Source organism: Hyperolius riggenbachi, chromosome 6 (assembly GCF_040937935.1).
Source record: "Hyperolius riggenbachi isolate aHypRig1 chromosome 6, aHypRig1.pri, whole genome shotgun sequence".
NCBI lineage: Eukaryota > Metazoa > Chordata > Amphibia > Anura > Hyperoliidae > Hyperolius > Hyperolius riggenbachi.
Window position 1 is genome coordinate 344,847,320 of NC_090651.1, and position 22,195 is coordinate 344,869,514.

At 46.8% G+C, this 22,195-nt stretch overlaps 1 protein-coding gene and 1 long non-coding RNA gene across 3 annotated transcripts in view; one reads left to right on the forward strand and one right to left on the reverse strand.

Moving 5' to 3' along the window:
* The window catches only part of IGLON5 (IgLON family member 5), a 677,528-nt gene that overhangs the window by 51,644 nt on the left and 603,689 nt on the right, over window positions 1-22,195 (reverse strand). The window contains exons 5-7 of one of the 2 annotated variants that reach the window (XM_068241536.1): window positions 18,308-18,439; window positions 8,427-8,547; window positions 6,763-6,917 (exon numbers count right to left, since the gene is read on the reverse strand). In XM_068241536.1, the coding sequence (XP_068097637.1) occupies window positions 6,763-6,917; window positions 8,427-8,547; window positions 18,308-18,439 (408 nt within the window). The remainder of the gene's footprint in view (window positions 1-6,762; window positions 6,918-8,426; window positions 8,548-18,307; window positions 18,440-22,195) is intronic. The other variant, XM_068241537.1, reaches the window with a different exon arrangement.
* On the forward strand, window positions 2,280-3,398 carry LOC137521798 (uncharacterized). The gene is made up of 3 exons (XR_011022202.1): window positions 2,280-2,380; window positions 3,091-3,150; window positions 3,231-3,398. It is a non-coding gene; the product is annotated as an uncharacterized lncRNA (long non-coding RNA).

Below are 22,195 nucleotides of genomic sequence, written 5' to 3' on the forward strand. Positions count from 1 at the left end.
AAAATGCGCAATGTTTTCTGCAAATTGAGTTAACTTCAAATAGCCCATAGCAAATATGCCAAAAAAAAGGTCCACGTACAGTTTTGCTCCAGTTTCCAGGGTAACCAAATGCGCTGAGCGGATTGGTTGCTGGAGGCGGAGCGGAACTGTTGTGGGGTGATTAGTATGGACGTAGGAGGAGAAGGCGGGGATTGCTCGGGACGCGATGCTCTAAGTTTCCATGGAGACCGAGCGCCGTACACGCGCTGTCTTCAAGGGGCGGAGCTGAGATGGCTGAGGGCAGGCCGCTCTGACGTCGAGTAGGGGTGGACTCGGCTCTGAAGAGTGTCTGGTGGTTGCCGGGGGAACGGAGAGGTCATTTCCGCCCTGGGATGGCACAGGCATTGGATAAAGGGTAAAGTCACTTCCGGGTTAGGGAGGAGGGATGATTTTCCGCATAGGGTATAAAATATCTTTTAATACAGGGCCGCGCATGCTTCTGAGGAGTCGCATTTAGCGACGAAACCGGTCAAGCGCACGCGGCCAACAAACTAGCAGGCGTGGGGACGGACGTGGCAAGCGGTGGGAGGCAACACAGCGCAACAAGCCAACCCGGCGGCCAACGTTTGGGGTGGAGCCCAAAAAAACTCTATGTGAACAACCTCAGCCTAGCTTGTGAGTGTGCAATCTCTTTTTTTATAATTAAAAGTTTTTTACAATTTTACGCTATGGGAGCTCTGGTATGTCTCTTTTGAGGTGATTAAAAGACCAACAGACAGCAGTTTTGGAATTCGGGAGAAGGTTTCCGGTGAAAGGCAGGGGGCGGCCAGATGACCCCATAGGCGCTGAAGACCCACTTGACTGAGGGTCATAACATAGCGGTGAGTGGCCACTGCGTGGGGTGTGGTGGTGGTTTCTTGCCGAGGCAGGCACGGCTACCATTCCTGAGTGGAAGCGGAGAGCAAAACCTGAATACTAGCTGCACATAAGAAATATCTGTTGGGACTTTTTATGAGCGCAGCTAATTTGTACAATATTGGACTTTTAGGAATTTCATAGCAGCGCACCACCGATTGTTTTACCACCCTGTAAATTTATATCAGCGCAGTGTTTTGAGATTTTATAATACCCATTGCCTGGCTGTCCTTCTGGTCTATTTGGCTACAGTAGTGTCTGAATGACACACCTGAAACCAGCATGCAGCTAATCTTGTCAGATCAGACAATAATGTCAGAAAGACCTGATCTGCTGGATGCTTGTTCAGGGGCTATGGCTAAAAGTATTAGAGGCAGAGGATCAGCAGGACAGCCAGGCAACTGGTATTGCTTAAAAGAATATGACAGCCTCCATATGGCTCTCATTACAGTTGTCCTTTAAAGAGACTCAGAGATGAGTCTCACTGCAGTTTTTTACTTACCCGGGACTTCCTCCAGCCCCATAAGCATGGGTGTGTCCCTCGTCCTCAGCACTGCCGTTCTCCTGCAGTCAACCCCCGGGTACACGGCTCAGTCTGACTGAGTGTCGTCAGCCAGGCCTTCTGCGCTTGTGCAGGTCTGCGCATGCGCAGAGGGTCCGCCGCTGACGTCACTGAGCCGCTTACCGGGGCATCGTAGGAGGACAGCGAGAGACACAGCCATGCTTATGGGGCTGGAGGAAGCCCCGGGTAAGTAAAAAAAACACTGTAGTAAGACTCATCTCTGAGTCTCATTAAAGGGAGCCTGATGTGAGAGGGATACAGAGGCTGCCATATTTATTTCCTTTTAAACAATACCAGTTGCCTGGGAGTCCTCCTGATCCTCTGCCTCTGATACATTTAGCCACAGAGCCTGAACAAGCATGCAGCAGATCAGGTGCTCTGACTCAGATGACTCAGGTTCTACTGGATTACCCATATGCTTGTTCCAGGGTTTTGACTCAGACACTTCTTATACCAGAAGATCAACAGGGCTGCCAGACAACTGGCATTGTTTACAAGGAAATAAATATGGCAGCCTCCATATCCTTCTGACCTCGGGTTCACTTTAAGGATCAACAGAATAGATCCTTAAAGTGAACCTCCGGACTAAAAATCTACTCAGCAGAACTGAAAAGGCTTGGTGTTTCTTTAACAGTTTCACAGCATCAGAACTTTGTTTTTCTTACCAAAGCATCATTTGTAGCTGCATTTTTAGCTACGCTCCTCCCATCAAAGAAAAAAAGCATGGGCTTTTTTTCCCTAATGCTGTGCAGAGCATGATGGGATTTCCTATGTTGTTATTCACGTTGCCTAGCAACTGGGAGAGGTGCTCAGGACACAGGACAGTTGGAACTGTGTCTCATGCTCCCTGTCACCTCATTACAACCAAAAAGAAGGCTGCCATCATGAAATCAAACATTTGCCTGTTCTTTTAGAACAGGGTGGGTAAGAGATTATATTACCTATCTATTTTAATTAACATAACTAATGTAACTTAATGACAGTATGTTTGTTTAGGTTGGAGTTTTTGGAGTTCCTTTTTAAAAGGAACCCGAGACGTGCTATATGCCAGTATTTATACTTAGCTGGTGCTTCCTACAGCTCATGAGGTCCGTGGGCTCTCTCGGTGACCTCTCTGGTGGTTCTATTCAGTAGTAATCCCCTTCGGTATTCTGATCGGCTGCGCTCATCTGCGTATGCGTGGCTTGGCCACACGCGCACTCTGTCACGCTACTGCAGCCGGGAGCATTTTGTGCCTGTGCAATAGTACTGCGCAGGCGCAGAACACTCCTGGGGGTGGAAGCGCGCGGGGCATAGCTGTGCATGCGCTGAAAGGGCACGACTGGCCAGACTACTGGAATGGATTGCCACTGAACAGAGCCACAGGAGAAGACACCGAGAGAGACCACGGACCTCATGGGGCTGGAGGAAGCACCAGGTAAGTATAAATACTGACATATAGCCCCTCTCAGGTAGACTTTAGAAATGCCTGAGCGAGACTGAACGGCGGCCACTGTACACACATCATGATCGTTGTCTGAAACGTTCATCAATGGACATTTTGAGGGTTGGTATGATCCTTTATAAACTGTTGCTTTAGAGATAAAAAACAAAAAAGGAGGTGACATTTGAGCATTTTGTTTTTGAATGAACAGCTGGAATATTTCGATGTGTTCCCAGAGTCGAGCTTCAATCCCCTCTCCGTTCAGTAACAGGTATGTTTTATGATGACAGAACAATGGCATTTGGTGAATCGGGTCCTCTGTGCTTTAGCAATTTGTTTCTCCCATTCCAGAAGACAGACTTTCATTATACAAGGCGCGAGGAGTGGCGTGATGGGAGCGGCGTCATTGTCTTTCACGGAACGCCGGGCCGCGTTCGCTTTCCATTACTGTCTCGTCTCCCCCTAAAAAACCCGCGTAACAAATCCCCTGCATGAAGAGTGAATAAAACGAGAATCTGAGGGGAACCGTTTGATCTGTGTTGGGGAGAAGACGGAGGAGAGGCACATATGGCGGGCGCTGCGCTGGGAGCTGACGGGAAACGCGTCCTCGCAATCAGAGCAGTCTTCTCTGTGCCGGGGTGTAACTGGAGCAGAATGGAAGAATACGCCGAGATAGTAAACGCCGCCGCCGCTCTGCGGAGACGACACAACCTGGCAGAGGCAATTATAATAATGATAAGAATTCCAGATAACGCCACGGTGATTACTCGCATATTTATCTGCGGGCGACATACATGTATGTGCGCTATCAGGCTTTTATCTGAGCTTCATGCCCGTGCTAATCGTTTTCCATTATTTATATTGTTATAGTGGAACTCCCACTTGAAGTGTTCAAGATGGCGGAGGACAAAGCAGTTGTTTCTGGTTAAAGGGAAACTCCGCTCTTGCTAAAATGTAATTGAGCGATTTAAAGTAAACCTGTGGCGAACCTTAGCTGAACCTACTCCTTGCTTCCACCTCCACTGCCTGGGACTTTCCTGAAAACCATGATCGCACTCCTATTCATGCACAGACGCAGCCGTGTCGCTCCCGCATAATCACGCAGGCGCAGTACGGCCGCGCTTGTGCATGAAGGCACATAAAATGGAAAAAAATAGATACTTGAGAGCCTCTACTTAGGTAAGACCCCTGGAAAAAATCCCACAAGAACTTGTGGACAGAGGTGGAGACAGGAAGGACAGAGGGGGACACAACATGTACAAGGGGGACAGATGAGGCACAAGGGGGACTCAAGACTACAAGAGAGACAAAAAAATTGGGGGGAGGGGATAGGAGGGAGAAGATCCACATGATGTTCCTGCACCATGACCGCACCAGGTTTATATATTTACCTGGCTTTTATCCTCTAAACCTAGGTGTGTCTTATGGTCCGGAGCATCTTATAGTCTGAAAAATACGGTATCTGCTTTTTGACAGTTACGCATTGTATGAAAATATTACACTAGATTGGGTATTCCTGTGTCATCTTGGTGAGCATTCATGTAATCGGAAGCAATTGGAAATAATATACGCATGCCATGAATCCCAACGATATGTAGAACTAATTGAAGGCATTGCTTTTTCCCAACAGAAGTGGGTTGTCCCTGTAGTGTGGACCTGTAGACAGCGGTAACGCATCATCAGCACAGCTGTGTGTCTCGGACACAGCCACCTCCGCCAAGCTACCCACTATCCTGGCTCTCGGTCATGCCCTGCTTTATTAGGCTCTTTCTGTTGGGAGCAAACCCTGCCAATGGTCTTGCTGCCAGGGTTTAATTGGGCTATAAGTAGCGTTAGCAATTATCATGATCTCTGGCAACTCGGAGGAGCTTCAGACTGAAGCCAATATCTATCACAGGTGGGAGAGGTGGGGTGAGAAGGGGCATAGAGGATCAAGGCCTAATGGTGGTGGCATCAGGCAGGGATGGGAAACAGTAGCTACAGTCAGCAGTCAGGTGATGTGTGGCACTAGCTTTATTTTAAAATGAACCCGAGGCTGCAATAATAAAAACAAACAAATACCTAAGGAGAGGGAAGACTCTGGATGCTCCAGAAGTTTCCTGCGTCCTCCTTTAGAGGCTGCCCGGGACCCTCTGGAAGATCCAGACCACCCCCCACTTCATGCAGGAGCACAGTCATGCCTGGACATTAGCAAGTAACTGCTCACCAGCTTACTGTGCAGGCGAACTTAATTGCACAAGCACTGTGTGGCCACACCCGGGCAAGAAGAGGAACACAGTCACATGGTCATGGGGGGTCCTCACGCAGTAATAGTGGGGGTCAGAAAGGTGTTGGAAGCCTCTGCAGGAGCCACAGGACTCCCTCTTCTTAGTCAAGCATTTTTAAACACCACCTCAGGGGGTGACTAGATACTTAACCACTTTTTCCACCACAGTATATCTACGTCCTTTGTGACTTCATCTAAGCTTAGCTGTACAGGATTGGGCTTACTCCCGTGCACACCTTCGGCACTATCTGCGGCAGCACTAATTGGTGAAAGGGAATATATGTTCCCTGAGACAATAAGATTGATTTTTATCATTAAAAATACTTTTATTTTCTTAGTTCATAGTGACAAATACACACTGTAGCATCATTTCAGAAATGCATAGAAAACAAAATTGTTCAAGGGAAAAAAATGACATACAATGAAAGCCTAGATACTCTTGAAAAAAACCTATTTCATTTAGTTGTTATAAGTAGGGATAACATTATTGCTGATTAAATAGGGACATAGCTAAAATGTCAAAACTGCTCTGGTCCATAAGGGGAAATCAAGGTCTGGATGTGAAGTCGTTAAAGTTGGAAGTCCACGGGCTTCTAAGACCTCCATAGTGCCCAACTTTCCAGCACAGGGTCCCCCCTGTCATCTACTGGCCATGCCCCCAGACTAGGCACGGGCCAGTCAGGTCCACGCATGCCCAGTAGAATGAAGGACTTGTGCGCGGAGGGAAAAACATCAGGATCGCTGGGACAGTGGGATGTAGGAGAATCTAGGAGGCCTCTGTCTGGATCACCCACCCTACTTCTGTTTACAGGTTTGTTAAAAAGAAATAACAAGATTCCATAAAGATTCCAATGCACTTTTTGCTAGATTTAACAACATTATTATTTAAACTGCAGTATAGTAAAGCAACCACAAGATGTCACTGTCTGTAGAATGACGTGAAGATCTCTATGGCATTGTGGTTTCCTGTATTCTCTCTGTGTTCCTCTATGTTCTAAGTAAGCTGCATTACATAATGGTGTGTGTATGATATATCTCTGCACGTTTACTTCAGTAAAGAGTTCTAACTTGTTATACTGGGTGGCTATCTGCATCTACAGCCCACTCTGCTCCATCACTTATACCTTTAAATGCATACATATGTAACACATGTATAAGAAGTTCTATCCGCATATTCAACCTAGGTTTACGTACAGTACGTTTGTCTGACTCTCTCTACAGCCCATTAGGTGTCCCATATTTATTTACCATAAGGCACTGTAGGCACCTGTCTAGAGGCGCCTGATGATAGAAAGGCATCTCACGCTGATCCTTGAGTGCCTTTTTCCCTACTTCCCAATGCAACTTAATATTGAGGGTACTTCTGGCTACCTAATACTAAGGGGCACCTGTAGCTACCTATAACGGGCAAGGGAAGTAAGGAAGAATTGAAAGCTGAGCCAGGCAGCACACTAGCGGTGTGGTTCGGCAGTGGTTTGTAGGTTAATGGAGGGCGGAGTCTAAGGTGCCAAGACATTTGTGCCTATAGGATCCTGTGACGTAAATCCGGGCCTGACTGCTATGAGTACAGGAGCTCAGGTGACTGGACACCAAGAATAAGGGAAACACTTTACTTACTGAGTAGTTGCACGCTGCGGTTATATGAGCCGAGCTTGTTGGAGACCAGGCAGGTGTAGTTCGCATAATTCTTTGAGGTGACATTTGAAAACAGGAGCACAGACCATGTCCTCTCAGTCTGGATCTTTACTCCTTCCATCCCCTGAGTCACTCTGCTTCACCGTCATTGGCCGGAGGAAACAGAAAGGAAGAAGGAACATGTCATTTAACGTTATCCGCTGCAACCACTATTATTACTGTAAGAACACAATGCTGAGCTCTGTGACTGGAATACAAACTTTTGTATTGGGATTGAAGCTTTCTTTGGACTGAAGTTTCAGCTTTTTGTATGTCTGGGTTCTCTTTGTACCTGGCCTGTTTGCTGTCCTCGTCAGCAGCGTACAACTCAATGAGTGACAAATCTACTCTCACCTGTCCATGGTGCAGTTCCGCTCTTCACTCCCGGGGCACCTGTGTAACGTAACAAATGCTAGAGGCCTCTAGTGGTCACATAAGGTATGTGCCACGGTCTCCTCATGTTTGCCTACTATAAACACACATCATACAAACACCCCAACACTCGGCAGTGAAGAGAGAGGAAGGAGCAGACGGCGGGAACCGTGCCGCGGACGAGTGAGAGAAGCTCAGCTGCCCCTACACGCTGCATGGTGCGGTGGTGTGTGGTAGTGGAGGATGACATAGTTGGTGAGATGTGGTGGGCAGACACAGATTTTCAATAGACTTCGTGTTGATTGAAAATCCGTGTACTGTGCGTGAAGGGATTCAATAGGTGGTGCCTAACCCTAAGACTCTCCTGGTGGTGCCTAACACTAAGACACCCCCCCCTCCCCGGTGGTGCCTAGCCCTAAGACCCCTTGGTGGTGCCTAACTCTAAGACCTTCCTGGTGGTGCCTAACACTAAGACCCCCCTGGTGGTGCCTAACCCTAAGACCCCCCTGGTGGTGCCTAACCCTAAGACCCCCCCCCCCGGTGGTGCCTACCTCTAAGACCCCCCTGGTGGCGCCTAACCCTAAGACCCCCTGATGGTGCCTACCCTAAGACCCCCCTGATGGTGCCTAACGCTAAGACCCCAGCATGGTGGTGCCTAACCCAAGACCCCTGGTGGTGCCTAACCCTAACCCATTGGAGGAAGCTTACGGAGGCGGGGAGGGAAGGGATACAGGCGGGGTAGCCGTGTAATACAAGAGGCGGGGGAGCGGCGGTGAGTGACAAGCTGAGGTAAATAGCAGGCTAGCGACAATCTGCTTGTCGCTAGCATGGCACCTTTTTTAATGGGGGACAGCAGAGCCCGGGAAGGAGGGGGTGGGGGCGGAGGCACAATGGAAGGACACAGAGGCAGGTCACTGTATACAGAACATGCCTCTGTGTCCTAATATGATTTGACAAACCCACCCGGGTTTGTAGGTAATACAAAAGTGGCTGATTTATCAGAATTTGGACTAGTCCATCTGCTCTCAGGGATTGCCAGGATTTACTTATTCTTTGAAAAAACACTCATTGGAAAAGATTTATACAAAGATGGTGGCTGTGGCTGCCCATTCCCCACTTGGCAGCTGTACTGAGCAGCTGCTGTTCAGCAAGTACTATTAAAACTCCAGTCATATCTATAGGGGAAGAACAGGGAAGGCAGTATTGCTAAGATGTCCTGTAGGGGTCGCACTCACCGCTTGTCATCCTTAAACCACTCAAACTCTGCTGCAGGCTCGGCCATAGCTTGGCAACGCAACATCGCTGACCTCCCAATGGTTGACTGGGCGTGCTTTACATCAGTGATCAATGGAGGATCTGAGAAATCAGGTGTGAGGAGGAAAAGAATGTTATTCAGATTTAAACTTTATACAATGAAAAACCCAGTAAGGCCTCTTTTCCACGGACTGTTGAACTGTGTGCTCAGCAAGCAGTAGTGAGCAGTTACCAGACTGCAACAAGCAGTTACCAGGGAGCAGCAAGCAGTTGTGAGAGTTTGAGAGGCATTTTACTGGCTATCAACACTCCGTGGAAAAGTGGCCTTAGTGTTGTTGCTAATTGTGTCAGGTGGAGTTTCTCCAGTGTCAGGAGGAAATGATTCCTCTTTTAGGCCTCTTTTCCACGGACTGTTGAGCTGTGTGTTCAGCAAGTAGTTACCAGGCAGCAGTGAGCAGTTACCAGGCAGCAACAAGCAGTTACTAGGCAGAAGTGAGTAGTTGGGAGAGTTTGAGAGGCATTTTACTGCCTATCAAAAGTCCGTGGAAAAGAGGCCTTACTTTTCAAACCAAAATAGACACTTCAGAGCTCAGGACAACTGTAGTGAGAGGTATATGGAGGCTGACATGTTTATTTCCTTTTAAACAATACCAGTTGCATGGCAGTCCTTCTGATCCTGTGGCTCTAATACTTTTAGCCACAAATCCTAAACAAGCATGCAGATCAGATGTTTCTGGCAAAAATCTGACAAAATTAGCTGCATACTTGTCAGTTGTGTCATTCAGTCACTATTGCAGCCAAAGAGATCAGCAGGGCTGCTAGGCAACTGGTATGGATATTGCAGCCTCCATCTACCTTTCTCTTCCGGTTCCCTTTAAAGTCAATGGGATCGGATTTAAAAAAGAAAAAAAAAGACAGATACTTACCTAAGGAGAGGGAAGGCTCTGGGTCCTAATAAACCTTTCCTCTCCTCTCCCGATGCCTTTGTCGCAGCGCAGTTCCTCCATTCCATTCCCGTGCCGCGGGGGACTGCAGAAGTCTATGGGAGCCAAGTGCTCCGGAAGACAGGCGACTCCATACTGCACAGGGCGCTCATGCGTGTGCAGTATGGAGCGGCCCGTCTTCGGGGGCACTTGAAATAACAGTATTTGACCAATTCAGTCAAATACTGCTACGGTGGATCCTGTGCTGGAATGGGCACCGGGAGAAAAGAGCGAAGGCTCATTAGATACCAGCACCTTCCCTCGCCTTAGGTAAGTATCTGGCTTTTTTTTTTTTTTCTTATTTTATTAATTGGGTCCCATTGACTTTAAAGCGGATCCGAGATGAAAAACTAACTATAACAACTAACTTGTTCATATATCTTATCTAAAGTTAAAATAGTTTACACAGCAAATCTAGCTGCAAACAGCTTCAACAGTATATGATTATTTCTTGTGATACAATGAGAGCGGCCATGTTCTGCTTGTCACTTTACACAGGCAAGCTGCTCTGCATCTCCAGCCCTCAAGCCTGTGAAAACTTCACTCCCCTCTCCTCCCCTCTGCCTCTGAAATATCTGGCAAGTAAACTCCTCCTCCTCCTGCCCAGACTGAGCTCCCATAATCCCTTGCTACATTGGTCTCAGAATGCCTAGGCGCTGGAGGATCTATGGGCGAGGCTTGTTTAATTCATAGGGAATTAGAATATTAAAACAAAAGACAAAACAAAAAAAAGTATTTGGCTTGAGGAATGCCCTATAAACTATATGAAAGGAACACAATTATGCGATGAGTAAAAGTTTATCTTGGATCCACTTTAAGGGGACCGTGAACAGAGCTCAAAAATGTACTTCCCTGAGGCTTTCTCCAGCCCCTTTAGCCCGTGAGGTCGGTTGGCGTCTTCTGGATCACCTCTGATCTCTTGCTGGTGGCTCCTTAAAGGGGAACTGAAGAGAGAGGTATATGGAGGCTGTCATGTTTATTTCCTTTTAATCAATACCAGTTGCCTGGCAGCCCTGCTGGTCTATTTCTCTGCAGTAGTATCTGATTAAAACCAGAAACAAGCATGCAGCTAGTCTTGTCAGATCAGACTTATAAGTCTGAACCACTGAAACACCTGATCTGCTGCATGCTTGTTCAGGGGCTATGGCTAATAGTATTAGAGGCAGATGATCAGCAGGGCTGCCAGGCAACTGGTATTGTCTAAAAGGAAATAAACATGACAGTCTCCATATACCTCTCTCTTCAGTTCCCGTTTAAGCTGCGCGACCTGGCCAAGAGTCGTGCGCAACTGCGCATGTGCGGCCTGTCCACGTTCTTGTCACAGTCATGTGCCCATCATTGAGAGCACTCTGCACAGGTGCGGCCTGTCCACGTTCTTGTCACAGTCCTGTGCCCATCCTTGTGAGCACTCTGCGCATGTGCGGCCTGTCCACGTTCTTGTCACAGTCCTGTGCCCATCCTTGTGAGCACTCTGCGCATGTGCGGCCTGTCCACGTTCTTGTCACAGTCCTGTGCCCATCATTGTGAGCACTCTGCGCATGTGCGGCCTGTCCACGTTCTTGTCACATTCCTTTGCCCATCATTGTGAGCATTCTGCGCATGTGCGGCCTGTTCACGTTCTTGTCACATTCCTTTGCCCATCATTGTGAGCGCTCTGCGCATGTGCGGCCTGTCCACGTTCTTATCACAGTCCTGTGCCCATCATTGTGAACACTCTGCGCATGTGCGGCCTGTCCACGTTCTTGTCACATTCCTTTGCCCATCATTGTGAGCGCTCTGCGCATGTGCGGCCTGTCCACGTTCTTGTCACAGTCCTGTGCCCATCATTGTGAGCACTCTGCGCATGTGCGGCCTGTCCACGTTCTTGTCACAGTCTTGTGCCCATCATTGTGAACACTCTGCGCATGTGCGGCCTGTCCACGTTCTTGTCACAGTCCTGTGCCCATCCTTGTGAGCACTCTGTGCATGTGCGGCCTGTCCACGTTCTTGTCACAGTCCTGTGCCCATCATTGTGAGCACTCTGCGCATGTGCGGCCTGTCCACGTTCTTGTCACATTCCTTTGCCCATCATTGTGAGCACTCTGCGCATGTGCAGCCTGTCCACGTTCTTGTCACAGTCCTGTGCCCATCATTGTGAGCACTCTGCGCATGTGCGGCCTGTCCACGTTCTTGTCACAGTCCTGTGCCCATCATTGTGAGCACTCTGCGCATGTGCAGCCTGTCCACGTTCTTGTCACATTCCTTTGCCCATCATTGTGAGCACTCTGCGCATGTGCGGCCTGTCCACGTTCTTGTCACATTCCTTTGCCCATCATTGTGAGCACTCAGCGCATGTGCGGCCTGTCCACGTTCTTGTCACAGTCCTGTGCCCATCATTGTGAGCACTCAGCGCATGTGCGGCCTGTCCACGTTCTTGTCACAGTCTTGTGCCCATCATTGTGAGCACTCTGCGCATGTGCGGCCTGTCCACGTTCTTGTCACAGTCCTGTGCCCATCATTGTGAGCACTCTGCGCATGTGCGGCCTGTCCACGTTCTTGTCACAGTCCTGTGCCCATCATTGTGAGCACTCTGCGCATGTGCGGCCTGTCCACGTTCTTGTCACAGTCCTGTGCCTATCATTGTGAGCACTCTGCGCATGTGCGGCCTGTCCACGTTCTTGTCACAGTCCTGTGCCCATCATTGTGAGCACTCTGCGCATGTGCGGCCTGTCCACGTTCTTGTCACAGTCTTGTGCCCATCATTGTGAGCACTCTGCGCATGTGCGGCCTGTCCACGTTCTTGTCACAGTCCTGTGCCCATCATTGTGAGCACTCTGCGCATGTGCGGCCTGTCCACGTTCTTGTCACAGTCTTGTGCCCATCATTGTGAACACTCTGCGCATGTGCGGCCTGTCCACGTTCTTGTCACAGTCATGTGCCCATCATTGTGAGCGCTCTGCGCATGCGAGGTTCATTCTTTCGAGATGCCATCTTTGAGCTTTGTTCAGGGTCCCTTTAAAAAGTATCCTGCTATGTTTTTCTGCCCTAAATAAAGCGTACTGTCTAAATTGTATGTTCAGTAAAGGTGCCCATACATCTAGCGATTTTGCAGTACGTTCGACCATTCGATTCGATCATTTTATTGAATCGAGAGTGAATCCAGAGAGGATAGAGTGTGTTCCCGATTTCCCAATCGATAAAAAGTGGCTGATATGTTGAATCGACCAGCTTTCTCGATTGAGCAGGATGCAAGATATCGGTGGATCACACAGGAATCGGCTACTGTTCACGTCATTCCATCGATTTTTGCATTCAGAGCATGGAGACACAACATTGGTCAGATCGATTAGTGAAGATGAATCGCATAGGAATCGCTTATAGTGTGCGGGTCACTGAAGTCGATTCCCCAATAAAGTTGATCGCTTTGTTGATTGAATTAGAATCGATAGATTCTTTTCCATGGAGTTTTGGTAGGCAGTGAAATGCCTCTCAAACTCTCACAACTGCTGCCTGGTAACTGCTTGCTGCTGCCTGGTAACTGCTTGCTGCTGCCTGGTAACTGCTTGCTGCTGCCTGGTAACTGCTCACTGCTGCCTGGTAACTGCTCACTGCTGCCTGGTAACTGCTTGCTGAGCACTAGGGATGATCAAAAAGATATTTATCTAATGTATGCAAATTTGTATGCAGATCTATGCAGTTTGAAAATGGACCAATCAATTTAAACCTGGGTTTAAATTGATTGATCCATTTTCAAACTGAATATATTTGCATAAAAATTTGCAGAATTTTGTTAGCATTTGCATCTCATTGATCATTCCTGCTGAGCACACAGCTCAACAGTCCAAGGAAAAGAGGCCTAAGCTCAATAAAGATTTCTTGATAAAAGGGCTTGTCCTGTTGCTGAGCTTTAGGCCTCTTTTCCACGCACTGTTGAACTGTGTGCTCAGTAAGCAGTTACCAAGCAGCAGTGAGCAGTTATCAGGCCGCATCAAGCAGTGTCCAGGCAGCAGCAAGCATTTGTGAAAGTTCGAGAGGCATTTCACTGCCTATCAACAGTCCATGGAAAAGAGGCCACAGCGAGGCAGAAGCTGGGCAGGGCCGCACACAGCCTCTGCGGATTTAAAGGTCCCAGCATGCATTGTTAGATTAGATTACAACATTTATTTTTATCTAAATTCTGGATAGTGTAGAAGCTTTTCAGTGATTAGTTTGCTGGCTGCAGCCCTGTTGGAAAGCGAGTGCCTCACTTCCTGCCCCTGAGACCTCCATAGATCCCAACTGTCCCTCTTTGGGAGCCCTGTCCCTCTGTCCCTCTTTCCTCCTCATTTGTCCCTCTTTCAGGACTTTGTTGTTGTAAGTAAGGCATCCAATGACTTTTATTGCAGAAGAATGTATCTCCTGTTTAATGTTCAGTGTATATAAGCTGTATTATAAGTGTTGCCAGTATACAGGAATAAGTCTGAGGAAGGCTTCATAGCTGAAAGCTTACTGCTTTTCTTCTTCTTAGCCAATAAATGGTATCGCCCTGATTCAAAACGTCTTGCTTTTCTGTGAGTGAGGCAGAGCAGGAATGAGTAACAGCCCTCTATTGCTGGGGCAGCACTGGTTGACGGATAGCGCTGTGCAGATGTGCCTGGCTTACCTGCTTACAGTAAAATAACACTTTACGGGTTTTATTTTCACATTTAGGTGGTGGTAACTTTTCTTTTGTGTTTCCCAGTGAACAATATGTTCTTTTTACTCATAAATAAAACATCCGTTTTTATTCTTTATGGGATCTATAATGCCGCTATTTGGGCTCCCAGTAAAAACATGCATTTAAATGAACTGAGAGTCTTCTGCATGATAAATGGCATATTTCAGAGTTCTTTTCTTTGTACCTCCTCCTCCTCTTGGCCACACTGAGTTCCCTTAAAGGGATACTGTAGGGGGGTCGGGTGGAAATGAGTTGAACTTACCCGGGGCTTCTAATGGTCCCCCACAGACATCCTGTGCCTGCGCAGCCACTCACTGATGCTCTGGCCCCGCCTCCGGTTCACTTCTGCCATTTCAGACTTTAAAGTCTGAAAACCACTGCGCCTGCGCTGCCGTGTCCTCGCTCTTGCTGATGGCACCAGGAGCGTACTGCGCAGACACAGACCATACTGGGCTTGTGCAATACACTCCTGGTGACGTCAGTGGGAGCGAGGACACGGCAACGCAGGCGCAGTGGTTTTCAGACTTTAAAGTCTGAAATTCTAGAAGTGAACTGGAGGTGGGGTTGAAGCATCGATGAGTGGCTACGCGGGCACAGGATGTCTGCGGGGGACCATTAGAAGCCCCGGGTAAGTTCAACTCATTTTCCCTCGACCCCCCTACAGTATCCCTTTAAGCCCTTGCTACAGTGCCAAGGCACTGTGAAAAGCTGTGGGCGAGGCTTGTTTAGGTTATAGGGAATTAGAGTATTAAAACAAAACAAAAAAAAGATTTGGCTTGAGGAATGCCCTATAAACTATATGAAAGGAACACAATTATGCAATGAGTAAAAAGTTTATTTCGGATCCACTTTAAAGTGAAACTTAAGTCAACAAAAAAAAATGAGATTTACTCACCTGGGGCTTCCCTCAGCCCCCAGCAGCCGATCGGTGCCCTCGCAGCCCCGCTCTGACGCTCCAGGGTCAGAGCGGGGCTGCGAGGGCACCGATCGGCTGCTGGGGGCTGAGGGAAGCCCCAGGTGAGTAAATCTCATTTTTTACCGTTGACTTAAGTTTCACTTTAAGCATCAGAAACACTTCCTATATCTATATATTGCTGTAAATTGGTTTGTAATCCTGCCCTCCTAGTGATGCTTAGCCTAGGCTGTTTAGCTATGCTATACGGAGGGGACAAGGGAGTGGGTACCAGCTAGGCTTTCCCATTGAGCTCACAGCTAACTCCGCCTACCTCCTCTGTACCTGACCTTGGGAGGTAAAAAAAAAATTGCTGTTGGTGCTGCATGCACCTGCAGTCACACAACCAACAATTTGCATATCTCTGATCTGATAGTACAAAATTGTGGCAAATCCTGATCACTGTATATGTTTTATGCAAGGACTTATCCTGTTCAGAGTTTCATTACTCTCATGATATCCCCATTGCAGCCCCTCAAGAGTAAGTGGTGTTGCCTATAGTGAGTCTATCCTATAAATATTTATCTTTAAAGGATACCTGAAGTGACATGTGACATGATGAGATAGACATGTGTATGTACAGTACCTAGCACACAAATACCTAGGCTGTGTTCCTTTTTTTTTCTTTCTCTGCCTGAAAGAGTTAAATGTAAGTGGCTGACTCAGTCCTGACTCAGACAGGAAGTGACTACAGTGTGACCCTCACTGATAAGAAATTCCAACTATAAAACACTTTCCTAGCAGAAAATGGTTTTTGAGTGCAAGAAAGAGATAAAAAGGGGAATTTCTTATCAGTGAGGGTCACACTGTCGCCACTTCCTGTCTGAGTCAGGACTGAGTCAGCCACTTACATACCTGTTATTTAACTCTTTCAGGAAGAGAAAGAAAAAAAGGAGCACAGCATACCATAGTTATTTGTGTGCTAGGCACTGTACATACACATGTCTATCTCATCACGTCACTTCGGGCATCCTTTAAGGCAATTTCCTACCCGAATCCGGTTTTAAAGTAGAACCTCTGTTTGGTTCAGTTGCTATCTGTGTCCCCCTTTGGAGAAATTTTCCTCAACTTTTTTCACAAATCGAGAAGTGTCAAAACCTTCCCACTAGCTTGAGCACAGACAGTGATTGTCAAAGTATCCGGTGGTGTTCTAACCTCTCTGGTCCTTAGTGCTTCCTGAGTTCCAATACAATAGTAGAAATCCCCCCACTTTCTGTAGTGTTATCAGAGAGAGCAATTGATTGAGGTTAAACACTCCAGCAGGTGCACAGACAGTCATAAAACCTATTTCAAAACTATCCTAGCTTTATGCAGTTTTATGCTAGGATATTTTAATTTTGCAATTTATATAACAAGAATGTTTCAATGTGTCTTGGAACAACTTTTTGTCCTGTTATTTGCTTTGTATTGTATTGCTTTGACCCACTCCCTGTACCAATCCAGAGGGCGGGAGCAGCATCACCTGGGAGGAGGTTTACTGGCTGGGAGCAGCACCACGTGGGCGGGACTAAAACCGCTATTGTGATCAGTCACTTCCTCTTCACCTGCACTTCTGGACCTGGACTACTTTGGAGGAGGAGCCAAAGATTTTTTTTGTAGGTTTCAGGTTTCCTACTTATAAACACTTTACTTTCTGGACATAAAAAAATGCATATATATATATATATATATATATATATATATATATAATATATATATATATATATATATATATATAAATATATATATATATATATATATATATATATATATATACACGGTGTCTGCTTTTGAAAAACAGTACAATAAAATAACAGGATAAAAGGCAGTTCTAGGCTTGTAAGACATTTAGAGTTTAGAGTAAAAATTTAGCGTTTGGTCCTTGTTGAATTTAATTTTTCTTCTAAGTTTTCTCCAAGGAGATAATTTTCCATCTTCTGTTAAAATACATTTTCAGCATTCTGCAATTGAAAAAGTATCTAAAATCACACAATCAAAATGATTGTGAATATTTTCTTGCTTGCTGGGGGCTTCAAAGGCATTTTATTGACAAGGTATGTCACCAAGGATAAAACTCAGGAGAAAACGAGAATTAACTTACGCCTGGTGCTCATGCTGCCAGTACCCCTCACATTGGCGGTTGAATCAATAATTTCCGACAGGTCCGATCTGATCTCTGATCATTTTTCTGATCAATTTTGTATAGAAGCGATCGGAAAGTCAATCAGAAAAACGATCGGAAATCAGGAAATAATAGATTCTACTGTCTTGGGAAATTGCATCATGTGAACCCTGGCTCTTCATAATACATTTTTGTGACAGGTTCTCACTGAGCATAAGTCTTGTGGTCCCTGCATAACAGCTATTCAAGTGACACTGACGCAAAAAAAGTATGATATAATGAATAGTAGTGGGCTCACGAGTAACCACAAGTGCTAACGCGTGATTCAAATGAGGCTTAATGGATGATAAGGGGTTATTTACCCATAATGCAGCCATCCTGTCTGCACCTCAAACAGCTTGCACGCCTCCTATTGGTCTCACTACGTGCACTTCCGGCTTGAAGGAGGAACTGCGCAGTGGTGAAGCTTGCAACACATCCAATAAGGCGTGTGCAAGCTGTTTAAAGCGCAGGCAGGAAAGCAGCATTATGGGTAAATAACCCTTTATCATCCAGCCGCAAACTTGCGGCAATTTACCCTCATTTGAATCACGAGTTAGCACTCGTGATTACTCGTAAGCCCATCCCTGATAATGAATTGTATGTGTAGTACGGATAATAAATAGATCATTAGTTGCAAAATAAAGAGTCTCATTTTTATTTTCAGTTATATAACTTTTTTTTATAACATTGCATCATTCTCTAATATTTACAGTTTACAAACTACACTCTGTATTTTAAATTATGAAACAGAGCAGAGCTAATCACCCTTTGAACTTGCAGCAAAATAAATAAGAAGCATTGAGAGACAGGTTGAGATAAGTGCTTCAGAAAAAAGCGCTGTAGCTGACCCCAAGATGGGTCGGTGAACTTATAGAAGCTCTTTTGCATAGATAACAACTGAAGTTTCTTAACTCTTCCTGTGCTGGAATACAATATGAGACTCCTCCAAGTCTCATATTGAGACTCCTCCAAGTCCTCCAATTAGTAGCGAAGATACCTTAGCTACTAATGTTCTATTACTTAGCTGTGCTACACATACAAATAATTGTCTCATAAGTTTATGTCACTTCAGGTTTGCTTTAAGAGGTGACCCCAGAAATGGCACTCACAGTTGACGGTGATCAGGACCTTCTTGCTGTCTGGTATGGAGACCCCGTTGGACGTTATGCACTCGTACTCCCCCGCCTGCTGCCGGTTGATTTCGTAGATCTCCAGAAGCTCGCCCTCACTGGAGAAGCCGTCTGTGGGGGGTGAAGGCGGGAGGGGAGGGGGAAGGGCAGAGGGGAGGGGCGGAATGAAGGGTGACGGGTAGGAATGAGAGACAAACACACACTTACAACACAGAAACATAACATGAACGTTATCACCTCAAGTGTAGGGCAGCGACTGCCAGCCGACGTCAATTCAAAATGAAGAAAACCCGTCATGAGCGAAACATGGAGGCTGCCATTAATGACCGCCTTACAAAAATTCCACTAGCCTGACCGTCATGCTAAGCCATGTGCTCTTCTGTAGTTTCCAAGTCACTGAAATAGTTTATTCTTCATAGATTTTTCTCGGGGAGAATCCATTGAGAAGTGTGCGACTTACTTGATCAGCTGACTGATTGGCAAGTCTCTGGTTGGCTGAAAGTGATCATGTGAGGACTGCAGAGAACGTTAACATGTAGACATAGAACAAAATATTTCCCTGTGGAGCTCTGCATGGGAGGAGCTAAAGGAAGCAGGGATGGTTTTAGGTAAAGTGGGGCCCTGAGCAAAAATAAATGTGTGGCCCCTTCCATTTCAATACTGTAGTGATGGTGGAGACTTTGTGACCTCGGTCGTCCTTGACTTGGGGCCCCAAAGAGCTGGGGCCCCTGAGTGATAGCCCAGTTTGGCCATACGATATCCCTGGCAGAAAGAGGCAGAAGGGTCTTAGTCATGGAAGGAGGTGAAGGGTCATGGCAGCTGCACTTGTCATACGATTACCAGACCTTTGGCCGATGAGGCCACTGGCTTCAGGGGGGGGTCACCAAAAGTGTGTGTGTGTGCAGCCATTAAAGGACAACTGTAACGTGAGGACAATGGAGGCTGCCATAATTACCCCTCCTGGCGGTAACCCTGAACGTAGTTTGGGGTAAGCCGCGCAGGAGGATTTCTCGGGCCCTGCTGGGCTGATTTGCATAATTTTTTTTTTTTGCTACACGCAGCTAGCACTTTGCTAGCTGCGTGTGCACTCCGATCACTGCGGCCAATCAGTGCCAGGCAGCGCTGAGGGGTGGATTGGGACTCCCTTTGACGTCACGACGTCGGTGATGTCATCCCGCCCGTCGCCATAGTGATGGGGGAAGCCCTAATGGAAATACCATTCAGAACGGGATTTCCGGACGGGCTTGATCGCCGGAGGCGATCGAAGAGGGTGGGGGGATGCTGCTGCACAGCAGCTGTCATGTAGCGAGCCCTAGGCTCGCTACATGATTTAAAAAAACAAACAAACTGCTGCGCTGCCCCCTGGTGGTTTTTAATAGACCGCCAGGAGGGCTATTTTTAAGCAATACTAGTTGCCAGGCAGTCCAGTAGATCCCCTGGCCCTAATACTTTCAGCCATAGCCCCTGAACAAGCATGCAGCAGATCAGGTGAAACTGACATTATTGTCAAATCTGACAAGATTAGCTGCATGCTTGTTTCTGGTGTGATTCAGACACTACTTCAGCCGAATAGATCAGCAGGGCTGCCAGGCAACTGGTATTGTTTAACAGTAAATAAATATGTCAGCCTCCATATCCCTCTCGCTACAGAAGGCTGAGCTGGGTGTATTCTTCCATCCAGTCTGCTGCTCTTGCTTAGTTTTCTGCCCATCAGGTAATCTGAGCTGTGTAGTTAGTGGGTCTACTTCTTGGAGCTAGGCAAAGGATTAGAATTAGCATAAACAAAGGATTAGCATGACTCTCAAGATAGCGGTAACATGTGTTGGAGGTCAGTAATGGTGGATTCCACATTTCTCTCATCAGTGGCTTCTTTTCGAGGGCCTGTCCTCCCACAATGCACTGTTAAAGCATTTTATAATTGAGGACATCTTTCAGAAGTTGGGAACTCTGGTTGCTTCTAGAATCTCCTGTAGATGTTTGGCTGCTTCTCTCTCTACACACTGGGATTACGATTTGGTAAAATAATTTAACCAAACAGCCAAAATATTTTGGAGAAAACTTGTGCAAATATGAAACCAAACAGCATAATGACGCATAAGGTAATGAAAGCTGATACAGGTGAAACTCGAAAAATTAGAATATCGTGCAAAAGTCCATTTATTTCAGTCATTCAAGGTGAAGCTAATATATGAAATAGACTCATTACATGCAAAACAAGGTATTTAAAAGGATCCTGAGCAGTGGCTGAAATTAAAAGATTTCACTAACCTGGGGCTTCCTCCAGCCCACCGCAGGTTGCGAGGTCCCCCGGCGTCCTCTGCCAGCTTCCGTTACCGGCGACACGCAGGCCGGGTGTCGGGCCGGCTCTTCCTGGATCCTCACGCATGAAGTTATCATGCCGGCTGCTTCGCGTCATCACGGCGGCTGGCGTGACAGGTCTGCGCAAGCGCGGTGTTCTAACGCTGAACCGCACATGCACAGCTGGCGTGATGACTTCATGCATGATGATCCAGGGGGAGCCGGCCTGCCACCCGACCTGGGTGTCGCCGGTAACGGGAGCTGGCGGCAGGGCCGGAGCTACCACAGGAAAAAATGGGCAATTGCCCCAGGGCCCCAGAGCCTGTAGAGGCCCCCAACGTGTCCCTCCCCCATCCTAACTGTTGCTCCCCAGGAACTCTGCAGAGTCTGTTAAGTTGGGAGGTGATAGGGGGAGGGTCAGCAGCCAGCTCAGGGGCCCAGGAGGGAGATTTGGCTGCAACAAAGGGCCTCTAATGACACTTTTTGGTCTGGGGGTGTCTGTTGGGTGCCCCCCAGGCTAATTTTGCCCTAGGGCCCAATTGTTACTTGAACCAGCCATGGCCGGCGGAGGCAGACGGAGAGGAGCCAGGAGGACGCCGGGGGACCTCGCAGCCTGCGGTGGGCTGGAGGAAGCCCCAGGTAAGTGAAATATTTTAATTTCAGCCACTGCTCTGGGACCCTTTAAAACCTTTGGTTATTATAATTTTGATGATTATGGCTTACAGCTCATGAGAAGTTGAGAACCCCAAAATCCAAATCTCAGCCCATTAGACTATTGTGAAAAGGTTCAATATTCTAGGCTCAGAGTGTCAGACTCTAATCAGCTAATTCATTAAAAACACCCGCAAATGGTTGCTATCTCTTATATTAGTTTCACCTTTTAAAGCGGGATTGTCACCATAAAAATCAAATTTCAACAGCAACTGGTCTGAGTGTATTAAGTGATAAAGATGCTAATCCTGCATTCAAAACTTGCAAAAAATGTTCTGCTGTTATGGTTTGGAGTTATCACATACGTTAGGAGCACTGGCCCTTTAATAGTCAGTGCCAAACAGTTGCATGCTGGGGGGTTCTTTTTATCTATAATATATTTCTCCTCTTCCATTTATTTCCCTGCCTAGCTGACTATCTGAAACACGATCCCCTGCTCACTTGTGTTTACAAGCAAGGCTGAGGTGACTCAGCGTCAGCGATTGGAGGAGAAAAGAAAAAAAAGTTAAGGGCAGAAATGACCTCAGGATTTAGCCTCAAACTGTGGGCAAAAGAAATGGTTCCCACCAGGAACAGAATTCTCTTTATTTACTATATAAAATTCATTGAAATCAAAACGTGGACAGTACAATACATGTGTTATGTAAGTAGATCAAGTATTTATCTACATATAGATGTGTTTTTTCCCCTGGCATAGTATGGCTAATCCTACTGTTTTAAGTTGAACTACTGAAATAAATGGACTTTTGCACAATATTCTAATTTTTCGAGTTTCAGCTGAATATAGTTACATCTTAGGGCCCTTTTCCACTAGGAAACGCCATTGCGCATGCTGCGATGCAATTGCATTTCTTTCTA